Source organism: Vulpes vulpes, chromosome 10 (assembly GCF_048418805.1).
Source record: "Vulpes vulpes isolate BD-2025 chromosome 10, VulVul3, whole genome shotgun sequence".
Lineage (NCBI taxonomy): Eukaryota > Metazoa > Chordata > Mammalia > Carnivora > Canidae > Vulpes > Vulpes vulpes.
Window position 1 is genome coordinate 51,774,141 of NC_132789.1, and position 26,267 is coordinate 51,800,407.

Sequence of the window (26,267 nt, forward strand, 5' to 3'; positions counted from 1 at the left end):
TGATTTATGGGCAAGAGGGAGGGCAAGTAATTATTTGCTGCTTGCCTCCAGGACACACACCTACTATTCAGTGTTATTAGCCGCAATTGCTTCCAGTCGGCTGCAGATTTTATTCAGTTTAATGTGACCGGGACTTTTTTATAACTCTACCTAGTGGGTTTTAGGGTTGGGGTTTGACAGCACAGACTTGGTGAAAACACCAGAGACTGAACATTATGGAAAGATAAGGTGACCTGAGTCTTGCTAACACCATTGGCTGCTTCTCAAATATGGGTCTTTAATAAGCATTCTGATTTCAGGTTGATTTCTGCCCTGCTACGGGGCATTGTATATTTTTTTCATTGTATATTTGTAAGTGGGCTTTAATATATAATACCATTTCCCTTTTTTCCCCTTTCCTCCTATTTTTTCCTATTTAAGGAACATTTTGGAGCTGATTGAGTTCTTTGAAGATGACACAAGGTTTTACTTGGTCTTTGAGAAATTACAAGGAGGTACTTACTGTTGAGTATGTGTTTGGATTTCTGATTAAGACCCAGGCTGGTGATCATCCATCATGAATCCCAGAGACTTCTAAAATGAGTCAAGCTAATAAAAAGGATGAAGGACTTAAAACTGCCCTTGATTTGGGAGAAGGGAGGCCGGAGGGAAGGATAATAATTAGCATTTTGCAGAGCCTAGAATGTCACCTGTGTGGACATTCTACAAATGCCTTCTCATTGTAATAGGACTCATATATAGGTACCTTTAGTCATCAATTTATCAATCTATTGTTTTGACCTGTTCACTATTAAGTTAATTATGGGGTGGAAACTCTTACATACGTTGTGAAGTCCAGAAAGGTTCACCAGGGAGAGGAGGGTCCCATGGCTTAGGACATAGATCCAGGATAGAGAGGAGGCCTGAGAATCTGTATCCTTCAGATGGAAAGATGCCACTCTTGACTGTCACCACCAGTGCTATCACCCACACACATAATCACTGGAATGTGTATTAAACTTGCTTGCTTTTCTGACATAAAGAAGAGGATAGAGCAGCCCTTGCCCTCACCATTACTCACCCAGCCTAAGGATAGATTTGCAGGGTGCAGGTTAGGGAGGATATCTGGAGCTGAGTGGAGAGCCAAGTGGCAGGGTTTTGGTGGCTAAAGGAGCATGCTTTAGAAGCCAACAAAGCTGGATCTAAGTGTAGCTCCATCACTTAGTAGCTGTGTTACCTTGGGCAAGTCACATAACCTTTCTAAACAGTGTTCTCATCTATAAAATAGGGATAATGACAGCACCTTTCGATAGCCCTGAAGATTAAATGAGATCTTTCATGTGAAATGCTTGGCATAGTGCCCTATAGACAGTAAGGGTCCAATAAATGTCACCTATTAATATTATTAAAACAACTGGGTATGCCAAAGGCTATCTTAGAAGTCAGTAGTATATTACTCTCCATTTGCCCATTTAACAAATTTGGAAACAAGAGACTCACTACAATAGGGCAAACCTGAGACCTAGCCAGGAGCCAGTTATCTGGGAATGTTCCCTAGCATGCTGGGATCCTTTCATTGTTTGATCTGGCAAGTAAGAGATGTTTCATCCCCTCCCCATGCCGAAAACCAGCAATAAGTAAACCTATGCCATTTTTTAAATGATTTATTATTAGGGAGAGAACAAAGGGCTTATGGAGAGGAAGAGAATCTCAAGCAATCTCACAACCCTAAGATCATGACCTGAGCTGAAATCAAAGAGGCGGACACTCAGCTGACTGAGCCACCCAGGCACCTCTGTGCCATTTCTAACATGCAGTGCTGGCCCCTCCAGCCCAGAAATACTAGCTTCCAGTGGTGAGCACAGACTGCATGGAACCAGGCCATGTGCTCATGCCTGTGCCATATGTTCACACCCCTGCCCTGCCCAACAACACCAAGATGTTACATTTAAAATGCTGGGAGATGGGGCAGTTGGGTGGCTCAGTGATTGAGTGTCTGCCTTCAGCTCAGGTCATGATCCCAGGGTCCTGGGGTTGAGTTCCACATCAGGCTTCCCACAGGGAGCCTGCTTCTCCCTCTGCCTATGTCTCTGCCTCTCTCTGTGTGCCTCTCCTGAATAGATAAATAAAATCTTCAATAAATAAAATAAAATGCTAGGAGTTATTTGTAAATGTATTGCTTAGAGTGCAGCCCTACTGAGGCCAGACCCACTGCAGTAGGTAAAGAGACTACGGTTGGCTCAGGGCAGCCCATGCCCCAGCAGTTAGACCACATATCCATTTGAGGGACAGTCTAGTCTGGACAGGTGTTACAGCCACATTTACTGGACTTAAGTCTTCCACATACTGGTATTTCATCTTGAGCAAGTTGCTTAGCCATTCTTGGCTTCAGGTTCCCCATCTATAAAAGGAGATAGCCATATTTTGTACAGTTGTGGTGAGGCTAAGGTAATCAATCTATCTGAAGACTATTATTACATAGTGCTTGGCACACAGTAACTATCCACTAAATGTTAACCATTGCCAACAAAATAGTAATAATAATAATAATATAATAGGAAATTCAGAAGGAAAGCACTTTTCCCCCTTTTACTAGACTTTCTAGACCTTTACATAACTGGCAAGGTTGGGGCATTTCTGTTTGAAGGCTTGTGCTCTTGTTTGAATCTGATATCAAATGCAGAGGGGGAAACGTTCTTATGGAGAGGTCCCCCAACCTTATGTGAATTCACTTTTAGTTCTTTCTTATTTCAGAAGCCAAATCTGCCCCAATGACATTAATATTTTTGGCCATGCAAATAGTTGTCTCTCCCTTCTGTGCTCATCATGGGCAGGTATAGAAGATGGCAACCCAATTCTCTTCAGTCCATTTTTGTGCTGGCACCTCCTTCTCTGTGCCAGGTACCACACTTGGTGCTGGACATTTAGTGATGAATAAGGCTGTATCCTCACCCCAAAATTATGGCAACTTGACCTCTGAGAAGTTATACTCCTAAGGCCCAAAAAGGCATACTTCTGTGTCTTGTCTGTTCCCCAGGCTCCATCCTGGCCCACATCCAGAAGCAGAAACACTTCAATGAGCGAGAAGCCAGCCGAGTGGTACGGGACGTGGCCGCTGCCCTTGACTTCCTGCACACCAAAGGTGAACCAAGTCTTTGCCTCAGTGATTGGGTTGGACCAGCCAGTCTCTGGGGACTGAGGGAGAGGTGCAGGCCAGGCAGAGAAGTAGGCCAGAAGCTGGTACAGCTGGCACCCCCACCCATGAGGGTGAGGGAGCAAGCCAGGATGGCACTAGACTTTCCATGTGGATGGTGGGCAGATGTGGCACTATTAAGCATAGGGACACAGGAGAAAGAACAGGGAGGAAAAGGTAAACTTAACGTTGAATAAGATGTATGAGTGTATGGGTATGGAGGATCTCCTTTTCCTGTGACAGAAGGATACAACCACATCATAATACTATTCTAGTGTAAATATTTGGGTGTTACTATTTCTAGTTGTTTTTTTTTTTTTAAACTCAGGACCCTGTGATCAAGACCTGAGCTGATATCAAGAGTCGAATACTTAACCAACTGAGCCACCTGGGCTCCCCCTTTCTAGCCTTTTGAAATATGTCCTCTGTATCTCTCTTTTCAAACTCGGCATGGTAGTTTATAACTAGTTTTATGTCTTGTTCATGATAAATAGAAAATGCGTTTTTCTCTTAAGATGGCTAAGTTTGAGATATCTGTTGAACATTATGATGATAAATTGCAGGTTGCTGTTGTTCAAACTACACTTCAGTTTGCAGTCCCTTATCTAGAACTGATTATTTAAGAACTCTTATAGTGAATTAAATCTTTTTACAAATTACGTATTTTTGTATTTTCATAAATGTGTTTGACTATTACATTTTTAAAACATGCCTAACAGCAGTGCCATGGAAAAACGAATTCTGGCGTTACCTTTTTACGAGCTATATGCTCTCTCAGTAATAATGTCTACCTGCAGAGTCATGGTGAGAAGAGAGAGAATTATATCCTCAGCAGTAGTCACCAGTGCTATAGTTAGCGTTAAGCACTGTTCTCACTCGCTTATGGAACCTGTGCACAGCCTATGTATGAATTGTGTACCTATAACATAATTGGGGCCTAGTGCTTGGCACATAGTAGTTTTTCAATATAATAGTTACTTTTTAAGATTATTTATTTATTGGGATCCCTGGGTGGCGCAGCGGTTTGGCGCCTGCCTTTGGCCCAGGGCGCGATCCTGGAGACCCGGGATCGAATCCCACATCGGGCTCCCGGTGCATGGAGCCTGCTTCTCCCTCTGCCTGTGTCTCTGCCTCTCTCTCTCTCTCTGTGACTATCATAAATAAATAATAATTAAAAAAAAAATTAAAAAAAAAAAAAGATTATTTATTTATTTATTAGAGACACAGAGAGAGAGAGAGAGACAGGCTCCATGCATGGAGCCTGACGTGGGACTCGATCCCAAATCTCCAGGATCACGCCCTGGGCGGAAGGCGGCGCTAAACCACTGGGCCACCAGGGCTGCCCCATAGTAGTTCTTCAATATTGTTCTTTCCTCCATCCTAATCCCCCCCACTTGACAGAAAGCATTTTTATTCCTAATATTAATTACCTTAAAATAAAGTATTCTGGGGTACCTAGGTGGCTTAATTGGTTAAGCGTCTGCTTTTGGCTCAGGTCATGATCCCAGGGCCTGGGAATGGAGCCCGTATCAGGCTCCCGGCTCAGTGGGGAGCCTGCTACTCCCTCTGCTCCTCCACCCACTTGTGCTTGCTCTCACTCTCTCTCTCTCAAATAAATAAAGTCTTTTAAATAAATAAGTAAATAGAGCATTCTGTCTGGATGAGGGGTCGGGGTGGATTGAATAATTGGTGACTTAGCTCTGCTCCCTTCACTGTGGTGGATATTGGCTGGCCACATAGGTTGTGAGTGCCTAAGAACACTTGTAGGCATGCTGGGCATATGTCCTACCTTGTGCCAGCAGTGTAATGCAGACTGGGGAGGAGGGCACGTGTGCAGGGAGTTAAGCCTCACTGGTCTTACCTCATTTCCTCCTGCGGCTGAAGGGAGGTCTCCACACCGACAGTGCCCATGTTTGGCGCCTGACCTGCACATGCGATGAAAGTTCCTAAAACGGGTGTCTGTACTTCCAGCATGATGAATAGCACTGGTTCTGTTTCTGAAAGCCAGGATGCATGTAGGTAACACCTGCTTGACAAAGATTTACAACTGTTCCCCAAGCTGTGCCTCTGCAAATTGCAAAACTGGGTCATGCTTTTTGTAAGACCTATACCTTAGAGGCGGGGCAGAGGCAGTTTTATTTTTTATATATTTATATATTTATTTATTTTTAGAAGAAGGCACTAAAGGGAACAGAGCTGGTGTGTGTTAGGAGTTCTGAAGTGCTTGCTAACATCTAGCCAGCCAGTTGCCCAGGTGACTTGAAGTTGGGATGAAAAACAATTTCTGGCTGAACTTGGCTGTTTTCTAAATAACTTCACACTGGGAAGATGAATTGGGCAGGAATGGTTCAGCCCGGAAACAAGTTCCACACTTTTAAATACTGGGCACGCCGCAGCTTAACCTCTGGGAAATGAAGCAGAGCAGCTCGATGGCTGGCGTGCTCACAGAGGCAGGCCCATTATTCCAGCATGGCGCTCAGTTCTCAGGCTGGGGGACGACTGGGCCATAGGCACCTATTTGGAGAACAAGTCTCCATGTGTGGCTCGTGATCCTTCTGTGGGAGCACTTGGTGTAATGGAAAATATCTTTCACTTTTAGTGCAGCTAGCTGTAGCCCGACTCAATTTGTACAGGCTGGACTGAGTTGCTCTGGGTTCTCATTCAATTAGGTGACTGATGAAGTTACTTAGCCTGCTGGAGCTCAAGTTTTCCCTCCCTGGTGAAGTACCTCAGGTGGGCTGGGCCTCTGCCTCCTACCAGGGAATTGGAGGGCTGCCTGAGAAGTTGGTCATCAAGGGAGTTTTGGAAAAGCAGATTCTGCTTTTCCCTATGACTCCATGAATCCTCTGAGCATTAGCTGTTTGGCTCTTGCTCCACTTTCCAGCCCTTCTGTCTATACATCGTACATCCCGCAGGAGGTAGGACGGTTGGAGTTTCTATGTCCACCGTGGCCCTATGAGTTGGTTTTCTGTCCCTGTCTGTGTTCAGAAGATGGTCCTCCCCCCTCGCCACTGCTGCCTCAGTGCCTTGTTGGCCAGGTCAGCCAGGTCAGCAGCTTTTAACCACTCATGGAGTAAGCTGCTATCTGCTGGCTCCTTCAGGAGATCTAGTCAAAATGCAGGGAAGGTGCCTCTTAAGAACAGCCCCCTTGAATCAAAGCAGTCTTTGTTGTGCTTCCGCCAGGACTGTCTTGGACATGCAGAACAGGTGAGAAGGGGATCAGGCAAGCTTTGGAAGATTTGTTAGCTAACCCTTGGTCCTCTGAACATTCAGGGAGTCCCACCTACGGAATCTTTTTTTTATAGTTGGCCACACAAGAAGAAATGAGATAGAGCAGCTTCAGCCCCCTGAGATGCTCTTAAACAAGGCACTAATTATTTCTGCATTGCTATTCCAAGCCTGGCCATTTGCAGGACTCTGCTTCATTTTAGGCTTCTTATTCTTGGTTGTCACTGCAGTACTGAGAGGTAGGCTGGCTGGGATTCATTTAGCCAGACTTCTTATCCCTGCCAGACTTCTAAAGCTTCGGGTTCAAAAGAACTTGCAGAATCAACTGTGCTTTTGGTTTGTCCCTGGTTACTTCTGCCTCCTGCAGCTCGTTGATTTTTTAATGTACCATAATTGGGAATTAATCTACGAACAACAGCATTTGGAAAAAATTAATTGTGTGTGGAATGTTTGATAATTATGTGCATATGTTAACCATTTCTTTGCTCTTTGTCATTTCAGGCATCGCTCACCGCGATCTGAAGCCAGAAAATATATTGTGTGAGTCTCCAGAAAAGGTACATAGGGCTGACTTGGGGAAGGGGCAGTGTCAAAGTTTACATGATGTGGGGAAGCCACCTCCACTCTCAGTTAGGTCGTTAGCAGTTTCTCGGCCACAGATACCAACCTGCACTGATTATTACGGACACGTGAGAATGTTAGACCAAATGTGTAGTGTTTCTGCATTCCTTTTTTTTATTTTTATTTTTTAAGATTTTATTTACTAGAGAGAGAGAGCAAGAGAAAGAGAGCATGAGCGGCGTGAGGGATGGAGGGAGAAGCAAACTTCCCACTGAGCAGGGAGCCTGATGGGGAGCTGAATCCCAGGACTCCCTGGGACTCCAGGATAATGACCTGGGCTGAAGGCAGACACTTAACCGACTGAGCCACTCAGACACCCCATGTTTCTGCATTCCAAATTGGGTTAATCCCTGTCTCATCTTTGCTCTTTATCAATAGTGTGATTGGCTTAAGCCTGAGAATTTGTAGAATACATAAGACCTGCACAAAATGTTTTCTAGACTAGTGCACCTGTCTTTAGAGCGGTGGGTGTGAGTCATAAACAACAACTGAATCTTCTGTGAAGCAAATCTTTGCCCTAAAAGGATGTTTATGCTATGGTATATATGCCAGCTAGTGCCCACCACTTAAAGTAATAATTAGGAAGCAAGCTCCTGAAAAGGGTTTCTGCTTCCATTTGTATTCCCAAAAGTGCCCATTAAAAAGCAAACATGTATATGTAGTATTGAACAGATGCAACCTATTTTAGACTTGTACTAGCAAATGGAAGCATTTGCACTAGCTATAAGTGTGTCAGCAAATGGAAGCATTTGCACTGCTATAAGTGTGTCAGGATCTGACAAATTCTGTGTTTCTGTGAAGGGATTGAGGCCCTGGTGGTTCTGCTGGCACATATTCATGGCTCTGTGTGTATGTATATGGGTGCGTATGAATGAACACATATTGTCGGGCTGAATTAAGGGATAGCCCATAAATAGGAACGAGTGAATGTGTTGAGTGTAAGCTGCTGCTTATAACTCTTTTGTGGGGAGTAGTAATACATTAGCTCAAATAAGGTCTTGTGACTTCCTGTCAGTGGGTCTGGCATAAGACTTCATAATTTGTAACTGTTATTATGATTGTTAATAATCATAGTTAATAGTTCTTGAGTGCTTACATTGTGCCAGGCACTTATATTTTATTAAGTACTTATAAAATCTTATGAGGTCAGTACTATTATTATCCTCACTGTATGGATGATGAAACTGAACTGCAGGTAGATTAAGAAGCCTGCCCAATGTCACCCAGCTGGTAAGTAGTAGAGTATAGATTAAAACGAAGATAGTATGACCCCAGAACTCCACAGGCGCTCTGAACTATTCTGTTGCCTCTGGGTACAACATGCTTTCATGGCTTTTGTCCTCTCATTTGATCTTAGTGGCTCAGGATTGTTGCTCCTTTTCTGTGATTGAAAAACTAAAACTAAGAGCGACTGAACATCAAAAGGCATTATCCAGAAAATGAAAAGATAAGCCACAGAATGGGAGAAAATATTTGCAAAGCATGTATCTGATAAGGATTTAATATCCAAACTATAAAGAAATTATAAAACCCAACATTGAAAAGACAACCCAATTTTAAAAATGGGCAAAGGTCTTGAATAAATATTTCTCCCCAAAAAGTATACAGAGGGCCAGTTATATGAAAAGATGCTCAACATCCTTGGTCATTAGGGAAATGTTGATCAAAACCACCATTAGGGGCACCTGGGTGGCTCAGCCAGTTAAACATCTGCCTTCTGCTCCCAGGGTTCTGGGATCATCTCCTTCCCCCATCCCCCAACACCTGACTCCCTGCTCAGCGGGGAGCCTGTTTCTCCCTCTCCCTCTGCCCTTGTCCTGGCTCATGCTCTCTCTTACTCACTCTCAAATAAATAAAATCTTAAAAAAAAAAAAAAAGAAAAAGAAAAGAAAAGCCACCATTAGACACCATCTCACAGCTACTAGGATGGTTAGAATTTAAAAAAAAGGAAAAAACAGCGAAGAGCAAATGCTGATGAAGCTGTAGAGAAATTGGAACCCTCATACACTGCCGGTGGGAACAGAAAATGGTGCAGCCACAGTGGAAAGCAGTGTGGCAGTTCCTCACCAAGCTTAACACGGGGTTGCCATACTGCTCAGCAGTTCCACGCCTATGTATTTATCCAAAAGAACTGAACACAGAGACTTGAACTTGAACATTAGTGTTCATTGGAGCATTAGCCACAACATCCAAAAGCTGGAAACAACCCAAGTATCCATGAACAGGTAAATGGATAAACAAAATGTGGTCCCTCTGTACAATGGAATATTGTTCAGTTCCGATCCACACTACACTGTGGACAAACCTTGGAAACAGTATGCTAAGTGAATAAGCCAGACACAAAAAGACAGATATCGTGTGATTCCATTTACATGAAATACCTGAAATAGCCAAATTCATACAGATGGAAAGTAGGTCGGATGTTACTGGAGAGAAGGGAGGAATGGGGAGTTTATAACTGATGGTTTTGTTTGGGATGATGGAAAAGTTTTAGAAACAACACTGGAGATGGTTGCAGAACAGTGTGGGTATAATTAGTGCTGCTGTGTTATACATTTAAAAATGGCTGAAGCAGATTATTTTATGTTACACATATTTTATCACAAAAAAAAGAGGCTAAGTGGGGGAAAACAAGAGTACAAGAGAGAAAAGAAGGAGGAAGGGAGAGGAGAAGAAAGAAAGGAAAGGAGGAAGGGAAGTTGAGAGACTGTGCTGGCTTCCTCAGCAGGTCAGTGGCTAAGCTGGGACGCCCACAGCCTGCATTTTTGAGGGGCTCACTGTGCCGTTCCGCATGCACGTGAAGTGTCCTCCTAGTTGGCTCATGCTATCTGTGGTTTCAGGGGCAACATCCAGTTTGGGTGACCAGCCATCACAGTTGGTTCAGGCCTGAGGGGTTTTCCAGGATACACAACTTTCAGTACTGCAGCCAACAAAGTCCCAAGCAAGCAAAGACAAGCTGGTCATCCCAAGGCACCTAAAGTGGTACCCTCCACTGAATGAGTCACAAGGAGTCTTTTCACGAATACATACTTAGTTCTGTGATTCTGCAACCTACACCATCATCTGTCATCTGTGGGCAAGAGTTCCATAGGTTTGCTACTTGTTTTACTAAGTTCACAGTAGTCTGACACCACGTAGCACACCCACTTTCTCTTAGGAAGTGAAAAAAGAATATGGGGCAGAGGACACCTTACAATAAATCCTCAGGTGATTTCTAGTTAGCCCAAGGAGAGTAAACATGATGTGACAGATAAAGCAGGGCTTTGGCATGGCAGCCAGAGAGAGAAAGAGACAGAGTGTGTTATGTGCAAGAGTGAGAGTCAGCGAGTAAGAGGCCCCTACCCTCCACACGGGGGGAAGGAGTGAGGGAGGGTGAGTGTCACAGTCACATTGGTCTCTTCATGCCCTTGGGTTTCTTATATTTGTAACCTTTGATTTTTCCTTCGTTTTCAGGTGTCTCCAGTGAAAATCTGTGACTTTGACTTGGGCAGTGGGGTGAAACTGAACAACTCCTGTACCCCCATAACCACACCGGAGCTGACCACTCCAGTATGTATGGCTGGGCACCCTGTACCACCTCCTTCAGGGCTCCTGTACATTTGAAGTACCCCCAGCCCAAAGGTGGAGTCCAGAACAGAGGGCTAAGGAAGGAAAATTGAGTGTTTCTACCTCACTACCAGCTGCCTGAGTTGTCCTTTGGCCACGGCTTTGTGAGCCACCGCTACCCCGTCAGTGCTCAGTTGCGAACAAAATTGACATGAGAGCTTTTAGTTTGGGGCAGGTCCTCTGCCAATGATGAGACAAATTGTATCTATGGGAACAGACTGGGCCCTGACTCCTGTCCCAGGTAGAGACAGACATTATCCCACGCCAGCCCTTTGCATCTGAGCACATGATAGCTCTGAGTCCCACTGTCCCTGGCAGCATCTCAGCACACCCCCCTGTGATGGAGGATGGAAAGTGTGGTCTCTCTGTGGCCAGAACTGAGAGGTCCCAGCTCTCTCCATGTAGAATCACTTGGCTAAGTTACCTTGTTGCTTCCTTCACTTCGCATTTCATGCCCAGATGTGCAGCTAGGAGCTGTTCTTCCTAAGACGTCTCTTGTACATACCTGATGTACTATAATTATTATGAATCTTTTGAGATTTTCACGCTTCATAAGTGAATTTTCCTAATAACCTTTTTTAAGACCTGCATTTCAATATGCTCATGTCTTATTAAAATTGACATTATTAGGGATCCCTGGGTGGCGCAGCGGTTTAGCGCCTGCCTTTGGCCCAGGGCGCGATCCTGGAGACCCGGGATCAAATCCCATGTCGGGCTCCCGGTGCATGGAGCCTTCTTCTCCCTCTGCCTATGTCTGCCTCTCTCTCTCTCTCTCTCCCTGTGTGTGTGTGTGTGTGTGTGTAACTATCATAAATTAAAAAAAAATTTACATTATTAGAAATGTTTCTGTATTAGCTACCTTGTTCTCAAAGTCATTAACTCTAATTGTCAATAACATGGAAAATATCCTTTCTCTACTTCCTATCTTCCCATCTAATTAGTTGTGTGTGTTGAAGGCCAGGGAGGTATCTCTTGGCAAGCCTGAAATAATGAAGAGGGGATCAAAAAGAATTTGTTTTGTTTTTATCAGCATTTTCTATGCAAGGATGAAAGGAAAGAATCCCAAATTCTTTTTTTTTTTTTAATTTTTTATTTATTTATGATGGTCACAGAGAGAGAGAGAGAGAGAGGCAGAGACACAGGCAGAGGGAGAAGCAGGCTCCATGCACCGGGAGCCCGACGTGGGATTCGATCCCGGGTCTCCAGGATCACGCCCTGGGCCAAAGGCAGGCGCCAAGCCGCTGCGCCACCCAGGGATCCCGAATCCCAAATTCTTATACTGGATTTACCACTGATGTGCTTGAACCATATCCTTACCCCAATCTAACCATTGTTTTCTCATCTATAAATGGGAGAAGCAGGGAGATTGGATTTGTTCTAAGAGCTCTCCCAGCTTTGATGGTATCTTAATCCTATATTCTCATACCTCCTTGGTGTAAGCTGGAGGAGAAGCTTGGCAGGACTTAACTTTAAGAACTCCTTGTTTTATTGGGGGAACCTGGTGGTTCAGTCAGTTAAACATCCGACTCTTGATCTCCACTCAGATCTTGATCTCAGGGTCATGAATTCAAGCTCCATCCTGGGCATGGACCCTACTTAAAATTTAAAAACAACAGCAAAAAAAAACAAGAAAAACCTCCTTGCTTTATGGGATTGAGTGTCCACAGATGTCTTCCCAGAACCGTGCCCCTGGTATGTTGAAGTATCTCTATATTAAGTGTCTGCAGAGAGCTGAGGTAGAGATTCCTGCAGCTTCTTGACCAGGGGCCTCTGCCTATCAGAATAGGACCTGGAATGATAGGAAGGTGACCTGGAACTGGTCTTGTGGATCATGGGGAATGCTAGGACTCACTCCATTTACAAATGCTCAGTCGGCCCAGCTTTTCTAAGTGCCTTGGTGGTATCAGCCGAGCCCTGGCTGGCTGTCCTGACAACTCCCTGCTCTGCAGCCTAGCCTCCTGCTCAAGTTCCATTACCTTCTACTCTTCACCATCTCCTCTCCCTGTGACTAAACCTCTCCCTTCTCTGCTGTTTCCCCTCCTCAATCTTGGCCTCCACAGTGTGGCTCTGCAGAGTACATGGCCCCAGAAGTGGTGGAGGTCTTCAGGGATGAAGCCACCTTTTACGACAAGCGCTGTGACCTGTGGAGCCTGGGCGTGGTCCTCTACATCATGCTGAGCGGCTACCCCCCCTTTGTAGGTCACTGTGGGACCGACTGTGGCTGGGACCGGGGAGAAGTCTGCAGGGTGTGCCAGGTGAGCACAGGACCCACTGCACCAGCTTTGCTGGGGGTGGTCATTGTGGTTATGGGATGCCCAATGGGACTGGGCTAGAGGTGGTTTCTGCTCTGGAAGGAGGTCTCTAATGCCCTTTCCCCTTCTGCCCAAGGGCCAACAGTAGGGTGAGAGAGAGATAGTCAGACACTTAGCCCAGTTGGGCATTCAAGGGAGAGTTGCTAGAGGGTAACAGACCTGAGCTGAGTCTTCATGGGGGTATGAGACAGCTGCAAGCATGTGGGGAAAAAGAGTGTAAGTATAAGGTTGGTGCTGGGGGGAGCCGAGACCTGATAGTTTGCCAGGGGCTCATTTGTGAGGGCCACATATGAAGGGCCAAGGAATTTCGGCTGTGTTCCCTAGTTGGCATACCCACCCAGCCCTCCAAGTGGCCTAGCCACCCCTGCCTGTGAGGGGCATTCTGTGTGTGGTCTGAAGACAGCAGGAAGTAGGGATCAGGGGAGGGGCCCTGGCTTCTGGCATCCTGAAGCCATGAGCTGCAGCTTCAGCAGAGGCTGATGTGACCCAGGGTGACCAAATCAGTGGCAGGCACATCCTGCTTGTTCCCTGGCAGGGTGGCCTCAAGAGGAATCTTCTTTACCTAGAACAAGCTATTTGAGAGCATCCAGGAAGGCAAGTATGAGTTTCCTGACAAGGACTGGGCACACATCTCCCCCGAAGCCAAAGACCTCATCTCCAAGCTCCTGGTTCGAGATGCCAAGCAGAGACTGAGTGCTGCCCAAGTCCTGCAGCATCCGTGGGTGCAAGGGGTGAGTAATCTGGGAGGGGCGGCATCCTATCTCCTCAGGTCTGTGGCCTGGCCATGAGGAAGCTTTTATAGTAGTAGCAAGTGCTGGACGGCAGCCCAGGTGCTCACCTGAGCCAGAGGGAGACCATACGGCAGCTTCAGTCCTTGTGCACGTAGAGTGAACTGGCCACTGATGTTGCCCCAGAAGGAGCCCCTTAACCGGTCATAGACTTGGCTCTAACCTTGGCCTAAGACTAGGCTCCTAACTGACCCTTGCCTCTCAGGAATGAACAGAGGCCTCTGGGGGATTTGGCACATGCATCCTGCCGTTCTTGGAGGCACACAGTCTGGGAAGCAGCCTGGTATTGGTGCTGGGGGCCTGTGGCACCCTCCCCTTATATAGACGTATAATCAGCTAAGAACGCCCAGAAGCAGGGCCTTGCTTCCCTACTTACAGTGAGGATGCATTGGAGGCACGTAGATTCTCCTCGTGGTCCTTGGGTGCAGCTTGCCTAAAAGGGAAATGGTGGTATTTCCCCCAAACGAAGGATCCAAGTCTTTACCAGAAAACATTTTTAACCATCCTCCTCAGTGAGTCAGGTACTGACTTCTGCCCCTCTGAGGGGTCAGCCAGGCCTCCGTGATTCACTGTGTCATTGGGCTGCCAGGCCCTGGCCAGCCTTACTGGCCCTTCCAGGAGAAGGAAGCAAGCTTTGCCAGCCCCATGTTATGGGGGGGACCCAACCTAAGAACCTCTGAGTGGCTAATTCCCAGCCACTCAAGAATTGCTGTCTTTACTGAGCACCTACCCCTTGCCCAACTCTGGCGAGACTGGGATGAGTAAGACCCAATCCCTGTCTTCTTGTCTTGGTGGGGAGAGGGAGACAAGGGAATAAATGATGGAACAGTGTAGCAAATGCTTATCGAAAGTGCCAGGGGCACAAAAGGACGAGGCTTCCCCGCTGCTTGGATGGAGGTCGGGAGGTGGCTGGAGTGGGAAAGTCAAGTGACCCTCAAGCTGGGTCTTGGAGGACAGAGAGGACTCTGCCAGGCAAGGGATGCGTCTCCATGCAGAGTCAGCTGGGTTCAAGCTGTCCTCTCTTGCTCTGTCCTTGGAAGGTCTGACCCTGCAGGCACGCTTGGCCGAGTCTCTGTGCTGGGCCAGGAGCCTCTAGTAGCCTCTGCACTGGTGTGGGCTGGGCAGCTCTTGAAGGAGGGAACAGTGCTTACCCCCACGTCTATCCTTCCCCTTCCAGCAAGCTCCAGAAAGAGGACTCCCCACGCCACAAGTCCTCCAGAGGTAAATGCTCCAACCACACCTGATGCCCTTCTTTCTTTGGCTTTGACTTTCCCTCAAACTGTCAGCCACGTTGGGGTGGAGGTGGGACAGGGAGCCTAGCTCTAGGCTCAGGTGTCGACCTCCTGAAGGGGCTTCCCCACCTGCCTTCTCTGCGTGTCTCCTCCTTGCTTTCCCCTCTTCTCTTCCACCACCTTACAGCCTCCCCTGCCCTCCAGCTCCTTCAAGCACCTCGGGTACTGTTTGCAGGAGAAAAAACTCTTTCCATATCCACTGGCATCTAACTAAAAATCACCATTTATAGCCCAACAACCCTATCTGTAGGTGAGCTATAGATTCACCTGTAGATTCACCCCAAGGTTTCCTCCTGCTGCTGCAGGTTGGTGAATGTAGCAGGAGAGGGCGCTGTGAGGCAGTTGGACCAGTTGTCACATCACCACTAGACTCCATAATAGTAATGGTCAACGCATGCCAGAAATGGTGCTAAGGGCTCTACAGAGATTCTTTTCATAATCTTTATGATAAATTTAAAAGAGAGGTGCCCCAGTTACTCCCATTTTGTGGATGAGAAAACCAAGAATAGGGAGATTGAGGTAACTTGATACTCAGGGTCACACAGTTGCCTTGGGAGTTGGACTTTGAACCTAGATCTTTGACTCTAATGCCTTTTAACACAAGACCAGGTTTCTAGTGAACACTGCTCTGTTCCCAAGGCTACCACACCATGGGCACCCCTCCAGGAAGCAACCTCAGGACCGGTTGCTGGGAGTTGTACAGGGAAGTCTTGCATCCCTGTATTCTCCACTGATGTGAGCCAGAATGCCGCTGCCCGTTACACGGATGCACCTGTTACGTGCCAGGCCCTTCCTCTGGGGGAGCTGGGTGCAGAGTGTGGGAGCATGGAGGAGGGCGCTCTGAATGGAAGGGGGCATTTGTCCCAACTCCCAAGTCCAAGGACTGTAGGTGAGGCTCAGAGGCATTCCAGCCTCAGTGAAATCAGATTTCAAACCCAGGCAAGAAGGACTTTGGTGGGGAAGCGGCCCAGAAAAAGCCGGGGGAGGGGGGATTCTGGGCGCTGGCGGGCCAGGGTGCCGAGCCCCACTCCCCTCTGCTCTGTGCTGTCCTCCCCTGTAGAAATAGCAGCACGATGGACCTGACACTCTTCGCAGCTGAGGCCATCGCCCTTAACCGCCAGCTTTCTCAGCGTGAGGAAGACGAGCTGGCACAGTCATCCGAGTCCCTGGTCGGGGCCCTCTGCTCTGTGAGGCTTTCCCCTCCCTGCAAGTCACGCTTGGCCCGTCGAAGGGCCCTGGCCCAGGCAGGCCGCAGCAGCGACCCGGAACCGTGCCCAACTCCCGCCGCACTCTGACCCACTCCTGGCCACGACTTCCGAGACCTCAGCCTGCCTAGGCCCCGCCAAAGTCCGCAGGGCAAGCAGAAGAAGCTGCTCCATGGCCCCATCCTGGAGAAGGCCCTGAGATTCCCACCCAACCCCCTATTTCCCCAGAGCCCTCCAGGAGAAAGCTCTATCCAAAGGGGTTGTCTTTGAAAAGGAAAGCAATCACTTGTCACTTTGCATAATCGCCTGCGGCAGGGACATCTCTCTGCTGGGCTCCTGCCCACCTGCTCACCCGCCTGCAGATCCGGGATCCAGCCTGCACTCCTGGGCGGCTGGCGCAGTGTTGGCTGGGGCTGCAGCCTTCAGGGAGCCAGTCTTGAGAAGCGGCAGCTGACAGAGGCTCTTTCCTCTCTGCACTGTCACACACACACCCCCAACACTGGTCCTTCCTCTGTCCTCCGGATGTCCTCCCCTTGGCTAAGCAAAGCCATCCCCTCAATTCAGGAAAGGGCAGGGAGCCTTCCACATTCAGGAGGCCAGATCACTCTTCCAGTCTGTAGCGCGGGAGAAGCACATAATCTTTCTTTGCTGGGACCAAAACGTGTCCCTCATTTATCATCCTCTTCCTTGTTTGGGATTGCTGCTGAAGTCCGTATTATTTCGTTGTTTTTTTTTTTTTAAGTGTTCTTTTTAACCATGCACTTTTAGCAAAGATGGAACTTTAAAACTCCACTGCAAGCCGGATTTTCCAGAGCATGTAATGGTTTGCTCTTCCTTGAATGTCCAAGCATGTGAAAGATTTTATTCAACTGTTTCTTATTATTCTAACCAGTTTTAAGCTGTTAAGATGATGAGTGACTTCGAGGCTGTGTCTGCTGGAGGGCAGCATCAGTCCCGGGCAGTTAGAAGGGACTCTGTGCCCGATGTGGCACCAGATCGCCGGCAGCCCTGGTTCCAGCGATGGGCTGGCTGCTGCCGGAGAGCATGAAGGCGCATCTGGCCTCGGAGAAGCTGAGCTGCTCAGCTGCCTAAAGAAAATGGGTTTGTACAGGTCAGACACACAACACCACAATGCTATTTATACAATGTGCTTGTTTTAATAAAACTGTTTTAAATTCTAGCTGTGGCCTTCTGGGTGGTCCTTTATTCACCTGTGAACCTGAGAGGGAGACAGGCCTTCTGGAGAGGGGCCGAGTCCAGCCCAGTGGGGAGAAAGTGCCCCTAGTTAGGACCTCTAAATCTAGCCTCTCATTGGATCCACAAAACAAGGTAGAGGAGATACCATTGCTCTTCTTCTTTTAGGTGAGAAAATGACGTTCGTCAACACTTATCAGAGAGGAGTAAGAAACAGCCCCTGTCCTGTAGCCTCTAGGGTCTCCCGATCAGGTGGAAGAGGTGGCATCAGCAACCGTCACACAAACTGGCTCCAAAAGATGCCTTAATAGGTGTACCCTGCGCCCAGGCCAGCCCCGCGCCCAGGTGGGAACAAAGGTCCCCTTTGTCTGGAGCAGCACCCAGCTTTTCCAGAGGATCTGTTGCTTGCCCAGGACTTGCCAGAGTTGGAACGAAGAAAAATGGTGCCTCACATCCTCAACTCTCATGTTCAACATGCCAAGGGCTCTCATGTGCTTTGTCCTGTGTCACCCTCAGAACCACACTGGAGAGGCCTGGGCTGGGGAGGGGCTTTATAAGCTCCCAAGGGGGTGGCAGGAGGGAAGTCTGAGGGGCTGGCAGCTTTTCTCCCCAGGGGCGAGGGGTGATGGGGTCACTCTAGGGGCTGTCCTGTGGCTTGGATGCCCCCATACTGACGCTGACATACTTGATGTTGACAGTCTTCCCTTTGCAGCAACTGTTCCCACCCTCACATCCCATCTACCGGGAGCAGGATGGGTGGGAAAAACAGGTCTGCAAATCTAAGCCTTTGGCCCAAAGTCTCCCAGTCCCTGGGGATTGGGAACCAGGGTATGAGTTTTATCTCGACTTCAGCCCCAACCATCAGTCCTTCGGGTTGGCAGGCTGAGAGGTGATTTCTGGGGGCTTTCTGGACTCAGTGCCCCCCCCCCCATGCTGCTCTGGGTGCAGCTCCAGCCAGTTCTCAGGCTTCTCCACCCTCTACCAGGCTGCCTCTCCGCCCTGGTCCACCTGGTGAGGGCCCTGGCCCTCTTCACAGCCCCGCCTGGGCGCCACAGTGCCTACTCTGGTTTTGTTAGTGTTGTTATGCGCTTACTAAGCAACAGCTGCTTGTGGAGAAATGTCCAGGCGTTATTTACTTTTCACAGAAGTCATGTGAGCTAAGGTACTATTATGTTACCCCACGTAGAAGAAGTGAGCAGAGAGAGCAGAGAAAAACCTAGATGTCCAGGTAGGAAGACAGAACTGGGATTCTTCCCTGAGAGACATGGGACCCAGAGCTGTGCTGCCTGGGTTCAAATCCCAGCTTTTTGCCCTGGGCAAGTTACTCAGACTTTGAGGGCAACGGTCTCTTCAACCAAAAATTGGGGGTGCTAGTGGTTTCCTCATGGTGCTGCTGTGCAATGATGGATTAATAAGTGCAAAGTTGCAGGCAGGTCCAGGCACACAGAGCAAGTGCACGAGGCTGGCTGCGACTGTTCTGGTCGTTACAATGCTGTCTCTGGAGGCACAGTTCCTCAGCTATGGTGCCGGTGATGGAGACAAGTTTTCCCCCTCTCCTTGGCTTCTGTGGGTGGAGATAGATCTGGGCTTTCCAAATGGGCCCGGCCTCTGGCCCCTTGTGGGGTTCTCCTGCCAACAAGTTGCTCTGCCCCTCTGGGCTAGGATCCCTGTCCCGAAAGGGCAGCCGTAGTACCAGAGGCAGAGTCTGAGTTTGGGTGACAGGGGTCCTGGGTTCTAGTCCCGCCACGCTTCACTCGGTGACCTTGGAAAGTCCTTTGCCCTTTCTGAGGCCCAGGCCACGCACCTGACTCTTCTAGGCAGTGGTGGGCATGGCAGACACACTGAGTGGGGCTCTGGGGCCTGGAACTGTGGCGGCCAGTCTGGTGGCTCTAGGGCTCAGGCGTGGACCGGGCCTTGGGAGAAAGCTGGCCCCAGCGGCCGACATGTCCCAGACCTCAGGCCTCCTGTGCGACCCCTGTCTGGGGGCCTGGGCAAGGAGGCCAAGTCTTCCTCCCTCCAGATGTCCACCTGCCTGAGCTCCTGGGGGCCCCTGTCCCTCCGGGCTGAGTGCCTCTCACCAGACCCTGCTCCCGAACAGCAGTGCCCTGGGCCCGTGCCAGCTGCTCCAGCTGCTTAGGTCTGGAGGGGAGCGAGGAGCCAGGTCCCCCCACGGCTGGCACTCTTGTTGCCATGGTAGCAGTTGCCTTGGAAGCCACTTCCCCGAGTTCAGCTTCTGAACAGTCTGGGAAGGCTGCCCGTCCCCCAGGGGATCGGTGCATTAATCACGCTCTTTTCCAGGGTCCTCACCCCTCAAGGAAGATAAACGGAACTAAGCCATGCCGAGGCCCCCGACTCTTCCTCCCCGCCCCACGCCAGCCCGGGACCCAACCAGCGCCTCTGGGAAGGGGAGAGCCTAGGCAGGCAATCCAGCTGCGACCTCGACAGGGAAACAAAGAGAGATTTTTGTGACGGGTCTCGGCTGTGACCCATGGCCTGCCCACGCCCTGGGGTCCAGAGGCCCAGGGGGCCCAGGCTTCCATGAGCAGGGCTCCGGGGCTTACGGGGAACAGGTGGGGCTTCCATCTCCGTTACCTGGTACAGGAAGCACATCAGCCAAGGGCAAGCTTCTATTTTCTTTCTCGCAGAGGAACAGCCTGTGTTGAGGAGAGGGTCAGCAAGCCTCCCCCTCTACATCAACCACTCAAGAGCAGGCCTCACAAAGATTTCCAGGAGCCTTTGGTGACACTCCCCCGTCCCGAGGGAAAAGATGAAGGCCTTGACTGAACACAAGGTCTCCCTCCGATGGCGTGTTGCCAGTTCCTCCACCTCAGATAAGGCAGGTTAGACATTCATGGACCCAGAAAGGCCAGAGCGCCGCCCCGCCGACGGGAACCCGGGCACTGAGGTTCTGTCAAGGGCTCTGGGGCGATGCTTTCTGTCCCCGGTGTTTCCCCATCTGTCTTGTAATGGAGCTTGGACAGGCGTGCAGTTCTGCGGTCTTGCAGCTGATACGGGCTTACAGTGTCTCTCCTCCGGATTTCCTCCTCCGACTGTGAGCCCTGAGGGATTTATGATGTCAGAAAGAAAAAAGAAAAAAATAATAACCCTCTAATTTAGAATTTGGTCTCCTTTTTAGAGGTTAGAGTGTTCTTCTGGAATCTGAAAACTCACTGTGCACAGGCGTCCCTGACTCCAGCCTCTGCCTTCTCCACTCCGCTTCAGCAGCCGGGCAAAGTGAGGTCCAGGAGGTGAGTGGCTGCTCAAGTCGCGCAGTGTGAGGTGCCACGTCCTGCTGACCGCGGGAGCCGCTCTCGCCTTACTGCCCAGCCAGTGATGCAGACACCTCATGGGGGTGAGGACATTGACATTCCCAAAGCTCAACATCTCAGGGACACATTTTCATAGACAATTATTTTGACAGCTCCTTCTAAAACTAGTCAGTGGGGGATCAATTATGTGTGACAGAGACATGGGTTGTCATTTGATGCCTAATTAGAGGAATAATCAGACCTCATCCTGGAGAGAGGCGCGGGGGACGTTGGCAGCAGCCGCTGTAGCTGAGGAATGCCCACCTCTGGGGCTTCGTCTTCCAGGGGCAGGGGCTGCGGGGGCGGGGGGTTGGGGTGACACAGCCTGGGGTCCCGCTGGGGCTCTGCAGACACTCAGCAGAGGGCAGAGAAGCGGAGGAGCGAGGGGCAGGGGGCGGCTCGCTGGCAGGCGGAGGGCCTGGCCCTGTCAGGTGACAGACATCCAAACATCATAGGGGAGACAGAGGCACCCAAACAGAGGCCAGTTGGGTGGTGATGGGACCCTGGGAATAGTGCCAGCGGGAATCCCCAGGGCGGGATTCTGGAACCAGAATGGATCTGGGCCTCCCTGATCCGCAGAGGGCCAGAGAACGCAGCTGGCTGCAAGGACTGGGTCTGGGGGTGGCATAGGGCTGGGCTACCGCTGCCCAGCCTGGAATTGGTGGGTCCCACCAGTAGGACGGGAGTGCCAGCCAGGTCCTAGTCCTGACGCTGGCCACTGACACCCAGTCCCTGCCAATCCTTCTCCCCATTGTTTTCCTGCAAGCTCATGCCCCCGCTCCCTGCTCTTCCTTCTCAGCCCCCTGCCAGGGATTCCGGGAGGGCTCCCCTCTCAGCCTACGGCAACAAACGGGTGGATCCGGAGCCTGCCTGAGGAGAAGGAGGTCAGCCTCAAACCAGGACCCCCCAGAGGCTAGCAAGGGGGCAAGGGGAGAGCCCGAACTCACAGGAACACCTCTTTCTGTCCTGTCCCTGTCACTGTTCCATCTCTTGGCCTCCCCCAGGTCCCCTCCCATGCCTGCCTCTGAGTCCCTGAGCAGACGCCCCATGTGCCAAATGACAGAAGACAGCAGAGTGGGCCCTGAGCACTGGCAGGGAGTCTCCTCACATCCCTGGCTGCTACACCCCGCAGGAAGCCCCCGGGCCATCCTGCCACCTCAGCCCGGCAGTGGACCCTAGGCTGAGTGCCCCAGCAGGCCCCTGGCGCAGCAGCAGCTCACATTGCAACCTCATGAATAACTCAGGACCTCCGTGCTGCCTGCGCCGCCCAGGAACCCGTGCCCCCTGGGCCAACCTCCTCCACTGCTTTAAACTTTAATAGGCCGAGGCCCAGTGGCCCGGAGCCAGTGCTGAGCAGGCTCCAGGCAGCCAGGGCAAGATGTCCTGGGCAGGGGGGCTCAGGCTAAGCTCTCCTGAGAGGAAGCTAAGTGGGGCCGACCCCGTGGGGCAGGCCCGGCTTTCCAGAACTCTGACAGCCAAGGCAGGATGTGATCAGGCCAGAGTCCCAGGAGTGGCCCCCAGATTCAGGGGCCTTCAAAGGAGGAAGAGCAGGCTGCGGTGACCTGGCACGGATCCCAGGTCTAGGTGCCACTGGGGCCCTCAGGAGCACGGTGGGATAGGGTTACCAGCCCCAGACCTTCCTGGCCAGAAATTCCCACTCTGAAGGCAGAGCTCCAAAAAAGACACATCCAGGAGGACTGGGACCTCCAGGGCTTTCCTTGGGACAGGCCCCACTAGCTGCAGACAGTACCCTGGGCAGGCCTCCATGGACATTCCCATCAGCAGCCGAGACTTCCGCTGCCTGCAGCTGGCCTGTGTGGCCCTCGGCCTGGTGGCCGGCAGCATCATCATCGGTGTGTCTGTGTCCAAAGCTGCAGCTGCCGTGGGTGGCATCTTTATTGGCGCGGCCAGTCTGGGTGAGCAGGGGCCGGGCTTGGAGAGGGAGCAGGGGCATGGTCAGGTGAATGGGAAATGGAGGGAAGGTGGAGGTGTGAGCAAGGCAGCCAGGTGCGGGTGCCGGGTGCAGGGAGGCAGAGCAGGGGTGTGGGGGGGTTCCTTCTGCCGGGGGTAAGGAGACTGTGGAGAAGGCAGCTGGTTGCCACGCTCCTCTCTGGCTGCTCAGCCTCTTGGCCTTTAGTCCCAAGCCCTGGGCTCTTGGGTTTTTGGTGGAATCCATCAGCCTGTAGGGGGTGGGTTGACAGGGGGCAGGTAAAAAGAGGACAGAGGTCCCAGTAGGACACTCTGAGCCAAGATAGGACCCAGCTCAAACTGTTTCCTGTTTTCCTGGTGTATCTTGGCTGGGCATCTGTCTGTCCAGGCATCTGTCCATCTGTCTATCTGGGCCAGTCCCACTGATATCCCCACAATGATGCTGAGTACCATCCCTCTCCCCACTCCACCACCCTGGGGCAAAAGCAGAGCCAGAAGCACCAGCCTGATGGGTTCTTGGCATCCGTACCTACAAACTCCTGCCAAGGGCCACAGACACTTGGTCTGGGGATGGAAGGGGACAGGAGGGGCAGGGCATGGTCCACTCTTCTGCTAACCCCTCCCCAGGACCGGGTGGAAAGGAGCCTGCTCGGAGCTCCCAGTGCTGCCCTGGGGGAGGGTGGGCAGAGGAGAGTTGGTGGTGGTGGTGTCAGCAGGGCCCATCTCCAGCCGGCTGAGAAGGAAGGAAGCCAACCGTGCTAATCACCTGGACAGGCTGGAGCCAGAAGCCTGGGCCTTCACAGCCTTGGAGCCCCTTCCCTATAGAGGCACTACTCCCTGTCCCCTCTCAGGGCCTGGTGTTGGGGAGCCACCAACGTAACTGTGGGTGCGTAAGTGTGAGGCTGTGAATGGGGCTCCGCAAAACTCCCAGCCCCACGCTTACGCATCCATAGTCCCAACCTGCACACTCACACTCCTCCCGTGCGCATCTATATCGCCCTCCGAAACCACCCCCAGGCTCACAGCCTACGCACAGCTTCGTGCAGCCTGCACCCACCAGGCCCCCTCCCCTCTCTCAGAACCCCTCTGCCTCTCTATTTCCAGGGCTCCTCATCTTGGCCTACCCCTTCCTAAAGGCTCGGTTCAACATGGACCACATCCTGCCCACCATAGGTGAGTCCTCTCCCCAGCCCCCAGCAGAGCCCTCTTCCCAGGTCTGCCATGTGTACATCTGAGGCACACTGCGTGGTGGAGCCAAGCCCATGCGTGTGACTGTGTACGGGTGGGTGTGTTGGAGTTGCTGTGTGGTGTGTGTGTGTGGTGTGCTGGCATTGCCATGACTACAGTGCAGCCGACTCCAGCCTGTTGCTGCAAATGTGCCTCAACCAGCCCAGAGCATCAGAACTCCCATCTTTCCCTGAGGGAGTTTCCAACTCCCCCAAAGCCTCCAAGATCTCCAGATAAATGCATTTCATTCCTTGAGCCCCCATAAACACCCTCTACCACCCCTAAGACCTCAGGACCCTTGTAGAGCTCCTTAATTCATCTCAAGCTCCCCACATTCCTGCTGCCACCTCCATCAATCCAGGCAGGGGGCTTCACATATCCCTAGTTTTCCCATGTCACCCACCTCCTTAAAAGGTTTGCCATCTGGGCAGCCTGAGTGGCTCAGCAGTTTAGTGCTGCCTTCAGCCGAGGGTGTGATCCTGGAGACCCGGGATCGAGTCCCACGATGGGCTCCCTGCATGGAGCCTGCTTCTCCCTCTGCCTGTGTCTCTGCCTCTCTCTCTCTGTGTGTCTCTCATGAATAAATAAATATCTTAAAAAAAACAAAAACAAAAACAAAAAGTCTGCCATCTTCCCCTTCAAGGGCCTGTTTCTTCCAATTCGGCTCCCAAATCATCCCAGATCATGTGGGAGACCTAAAGGAATGTGGTGGAGCTGAGACAGCAGCAGGGATGTAGATGAGCCAGCAGGGAGGACTTCCCTGCCCGAAGCAGGACTTGATCTGAGAATGGCTTAGTAACCCGGGGGTCTGGGGGGGGGGGGTTGTTCTTATCCCGCAGGGAGCCTCAGAATCCACCCCCACCCAGGGCCAGACCATGCGGAGGGAAGATCCAGTGCCAATGGCAATAAAGAGGGTAAGTGTTAAAAACTCCAGAGTCCCTCTTCCATCTTTGCCCTCTGGCTGAGCAGCTTGTGCAACCCAGGGAGAAGCCTTGACACTGCCGGACACTGCCGTCTGCAGGAGCCAACAGATTTGGGCAGTGCTCCCATGCGTTTGGTCAAAACCTTCTTGCTCCCAGCTGAGCCGGGCTCCTCCTGTTTGACCTCAGGGCTTCTCCTTCGTGCCCAGCATGGACACTGGGACTGTCCCTGGGTCCCACATTCCAGGCTCTGCTCTGACTCTCTTCTCCCATGATGGAATCCCAGCTCAGAGCTGGTATCTGAGACGGAACATCTTCTCCTCCCATCTCCGCACACTGGAAAATTCTAGGGCAGGAGTTTCTCAAAGATGGCCTCGGCCCACCACGCCTGCCACCAGGGGTTTAGGGGACTGAACCCCCACCAAAGGTCCCATTCCGGACCCTGCTCCCAAACACCATATATTTAATAAGTCTGTTCCTTTCTCAAAACAGCCATATGAGGGAGGTACTGTAATGAGGCCCACTGTATATGGGAGGCAACTGAGGCACAGGGAGATGGAGTAAGGCAACCAGGAAGCAGTAGGGCCAGAACTGGAGCCCGGAGTCCTCTCTCTAACCACCCCCACCATGACCCCATCCTCCTGAAGGGCCATCTGACCATCTAGGACCCTTTAAATTCAGCTGAAACTGGCCCCTTGGCCCCGTCTCTCTCCCCCGCGGTCCCTCTGGGATCTCTGCCCCGGAACCTGTCTGCTCAGGCAGCCCTGTCTTGGTCTCTCCCCCAGGAGCCCCCAGCAGCCTGTCCACGGTGAGCAGAACACTGGAGAAGCTGAAGCCGGGGGGCCGGGGGGCCGGGGAGGGCTGAGGCCGGGGCCGAGGGGCTGCACCCTCCTCCCCACCGCCCTGCTCCCACAGCTCTCCTGGGTCCAGACCAGAGGCGAGCCGGCCCCCCGAGGTACCAGCCCTGCGGTCGCCTGAGCAAAGCTCTTGCAGATGGATTCCCCGGGCAGCGCAGGGCAGGGCCTGAAGCCAGGTGCCACTGGGGGCCCACGGGTGACCCTTGGGTCAGGCTTTTGACCCGGGTTTTCCCTCTGGACTGCAGCTCAGCGTCCTTCCCTTTCTGATCCACTGACTGGTTGCTCTGGAATTTGGGGCCAGAGAGACCTCAGTCTCTTGTTCCAGGCGGGCCACAGAAGGGAACCACAGGCCCACAGGAACCACAGAGGGGATGCCCCTCAGCCCTGAGCGCCTGGCCCTGGGCCTCTAGAGCTCAGTGGCTACACAGAGGGGCTGGACCAGAGTCTTTCAGGTTCTCAGAAACTCTGGGCAACTCCTCAGGGACGGGCTCTTGGCAGCAATGAACCAGACAGCAACAGGTCTGGGACAAACAAAATGGTCACTGCCATGACACGGAGGCCAGGTGAGGCGCCGCCCTGGAGGCTTCCAGGAGGAGGTGGCTCTGGAG

The 26,267-nt window shown here is 51.3% G+C and overlaps 2 protein-coding genes and 1 long non-coding RNA gene across 14 annotated transcripts in view; 2 read left to right on the top strand and 1 right to left on the bottom strand.

Moving 5' to 3' along the window:
• MKNK1 (MAPK interacting serine/threonine kinase 1) overlaps window positions 1-17,404 on the top strand; it is a 42,713-nt gene extending 25,309 nt beyond the window's left edge. For 8 of the 12 annotated variants that reach the window (XM_025991899.2, XM_072724090.1, XM_072724089.1 and 5 more), the window contains 8 exons: window positions 421-494; window positions 3,017-3,121; window positions 6,902-6,957; window positions 10,475-10,570; window positions 12,688-12,882; window positions 13,506-13,670; window positions 14,905-14,948; window positions 16,080-17,404. In XM_025991899.2, coding sequence (XP_025847684.1) covers window positions 421-494; window positions 3,017-3,121; window positions 6,902-6,957; window positions 10,475-10,570; window positions 12,688-12,882; window positions 13,506-13,670; window positions 14,905-14,948; window positions 16,080-16,314 — 970 coding nt within the window. In that variant the 3' untranslated portion in view covers window positions 16,315-17,404. Of the gene's footprint in view, window positions 1-420; window positions 495-3,016; window positions 3,122-6,901; window positions 6,958-10,474; window positions 10,571-12,687; window positions 12,883-13,505; window positions 13,671-14,767; window positions 14,949-16,079 lie in introns of all 12 variants that reach the window. The other 4 variants (XR_011994820.1, XR_011994817.1, XR_011994819.1 and 1 more) reach the window with 1 other exon arrangement.
• LOC112914760 (uncharacterized) lies at window positions 16,948-20,853 on the bottom strand. Its single transcript, XR_011994821.1, has 2 exons — window positions 20,590-20,853; window positions 16,948-20,477 (listed from the first exon to the last, which is right to left on the bottom strand). It is a non-coding gene; the product is annotated as an uncharacterized lncRNA (long non-coding RNA).
• Window positions 20,854-22,273: 1,420 nt separating this feature from the next.
• KNCN (kinocilin) lies at window positions 22,274-25,987 on the top strand. Its single transcript, XM_025991901.2, has 4 exons — window positions 22,274-22,642; window positions 23,760-23,828; window positions 24,722-24,796; window positions 25,588-25,987. The coding sequence occupies exons 1-4, from the start codon at window positions 22,492-22,494 to the stop codon at window positions 25,665-25,667; spliced, it is 375 nt and encodes a 124-aa protein (XP_025847686.1). The 5' UTR covers window positions 22,274-22,491; the 3' UTR covers window positions 25,668-25,987.
• Window positions 25,988-26,267: the final 280 nt, after the last annotated feature.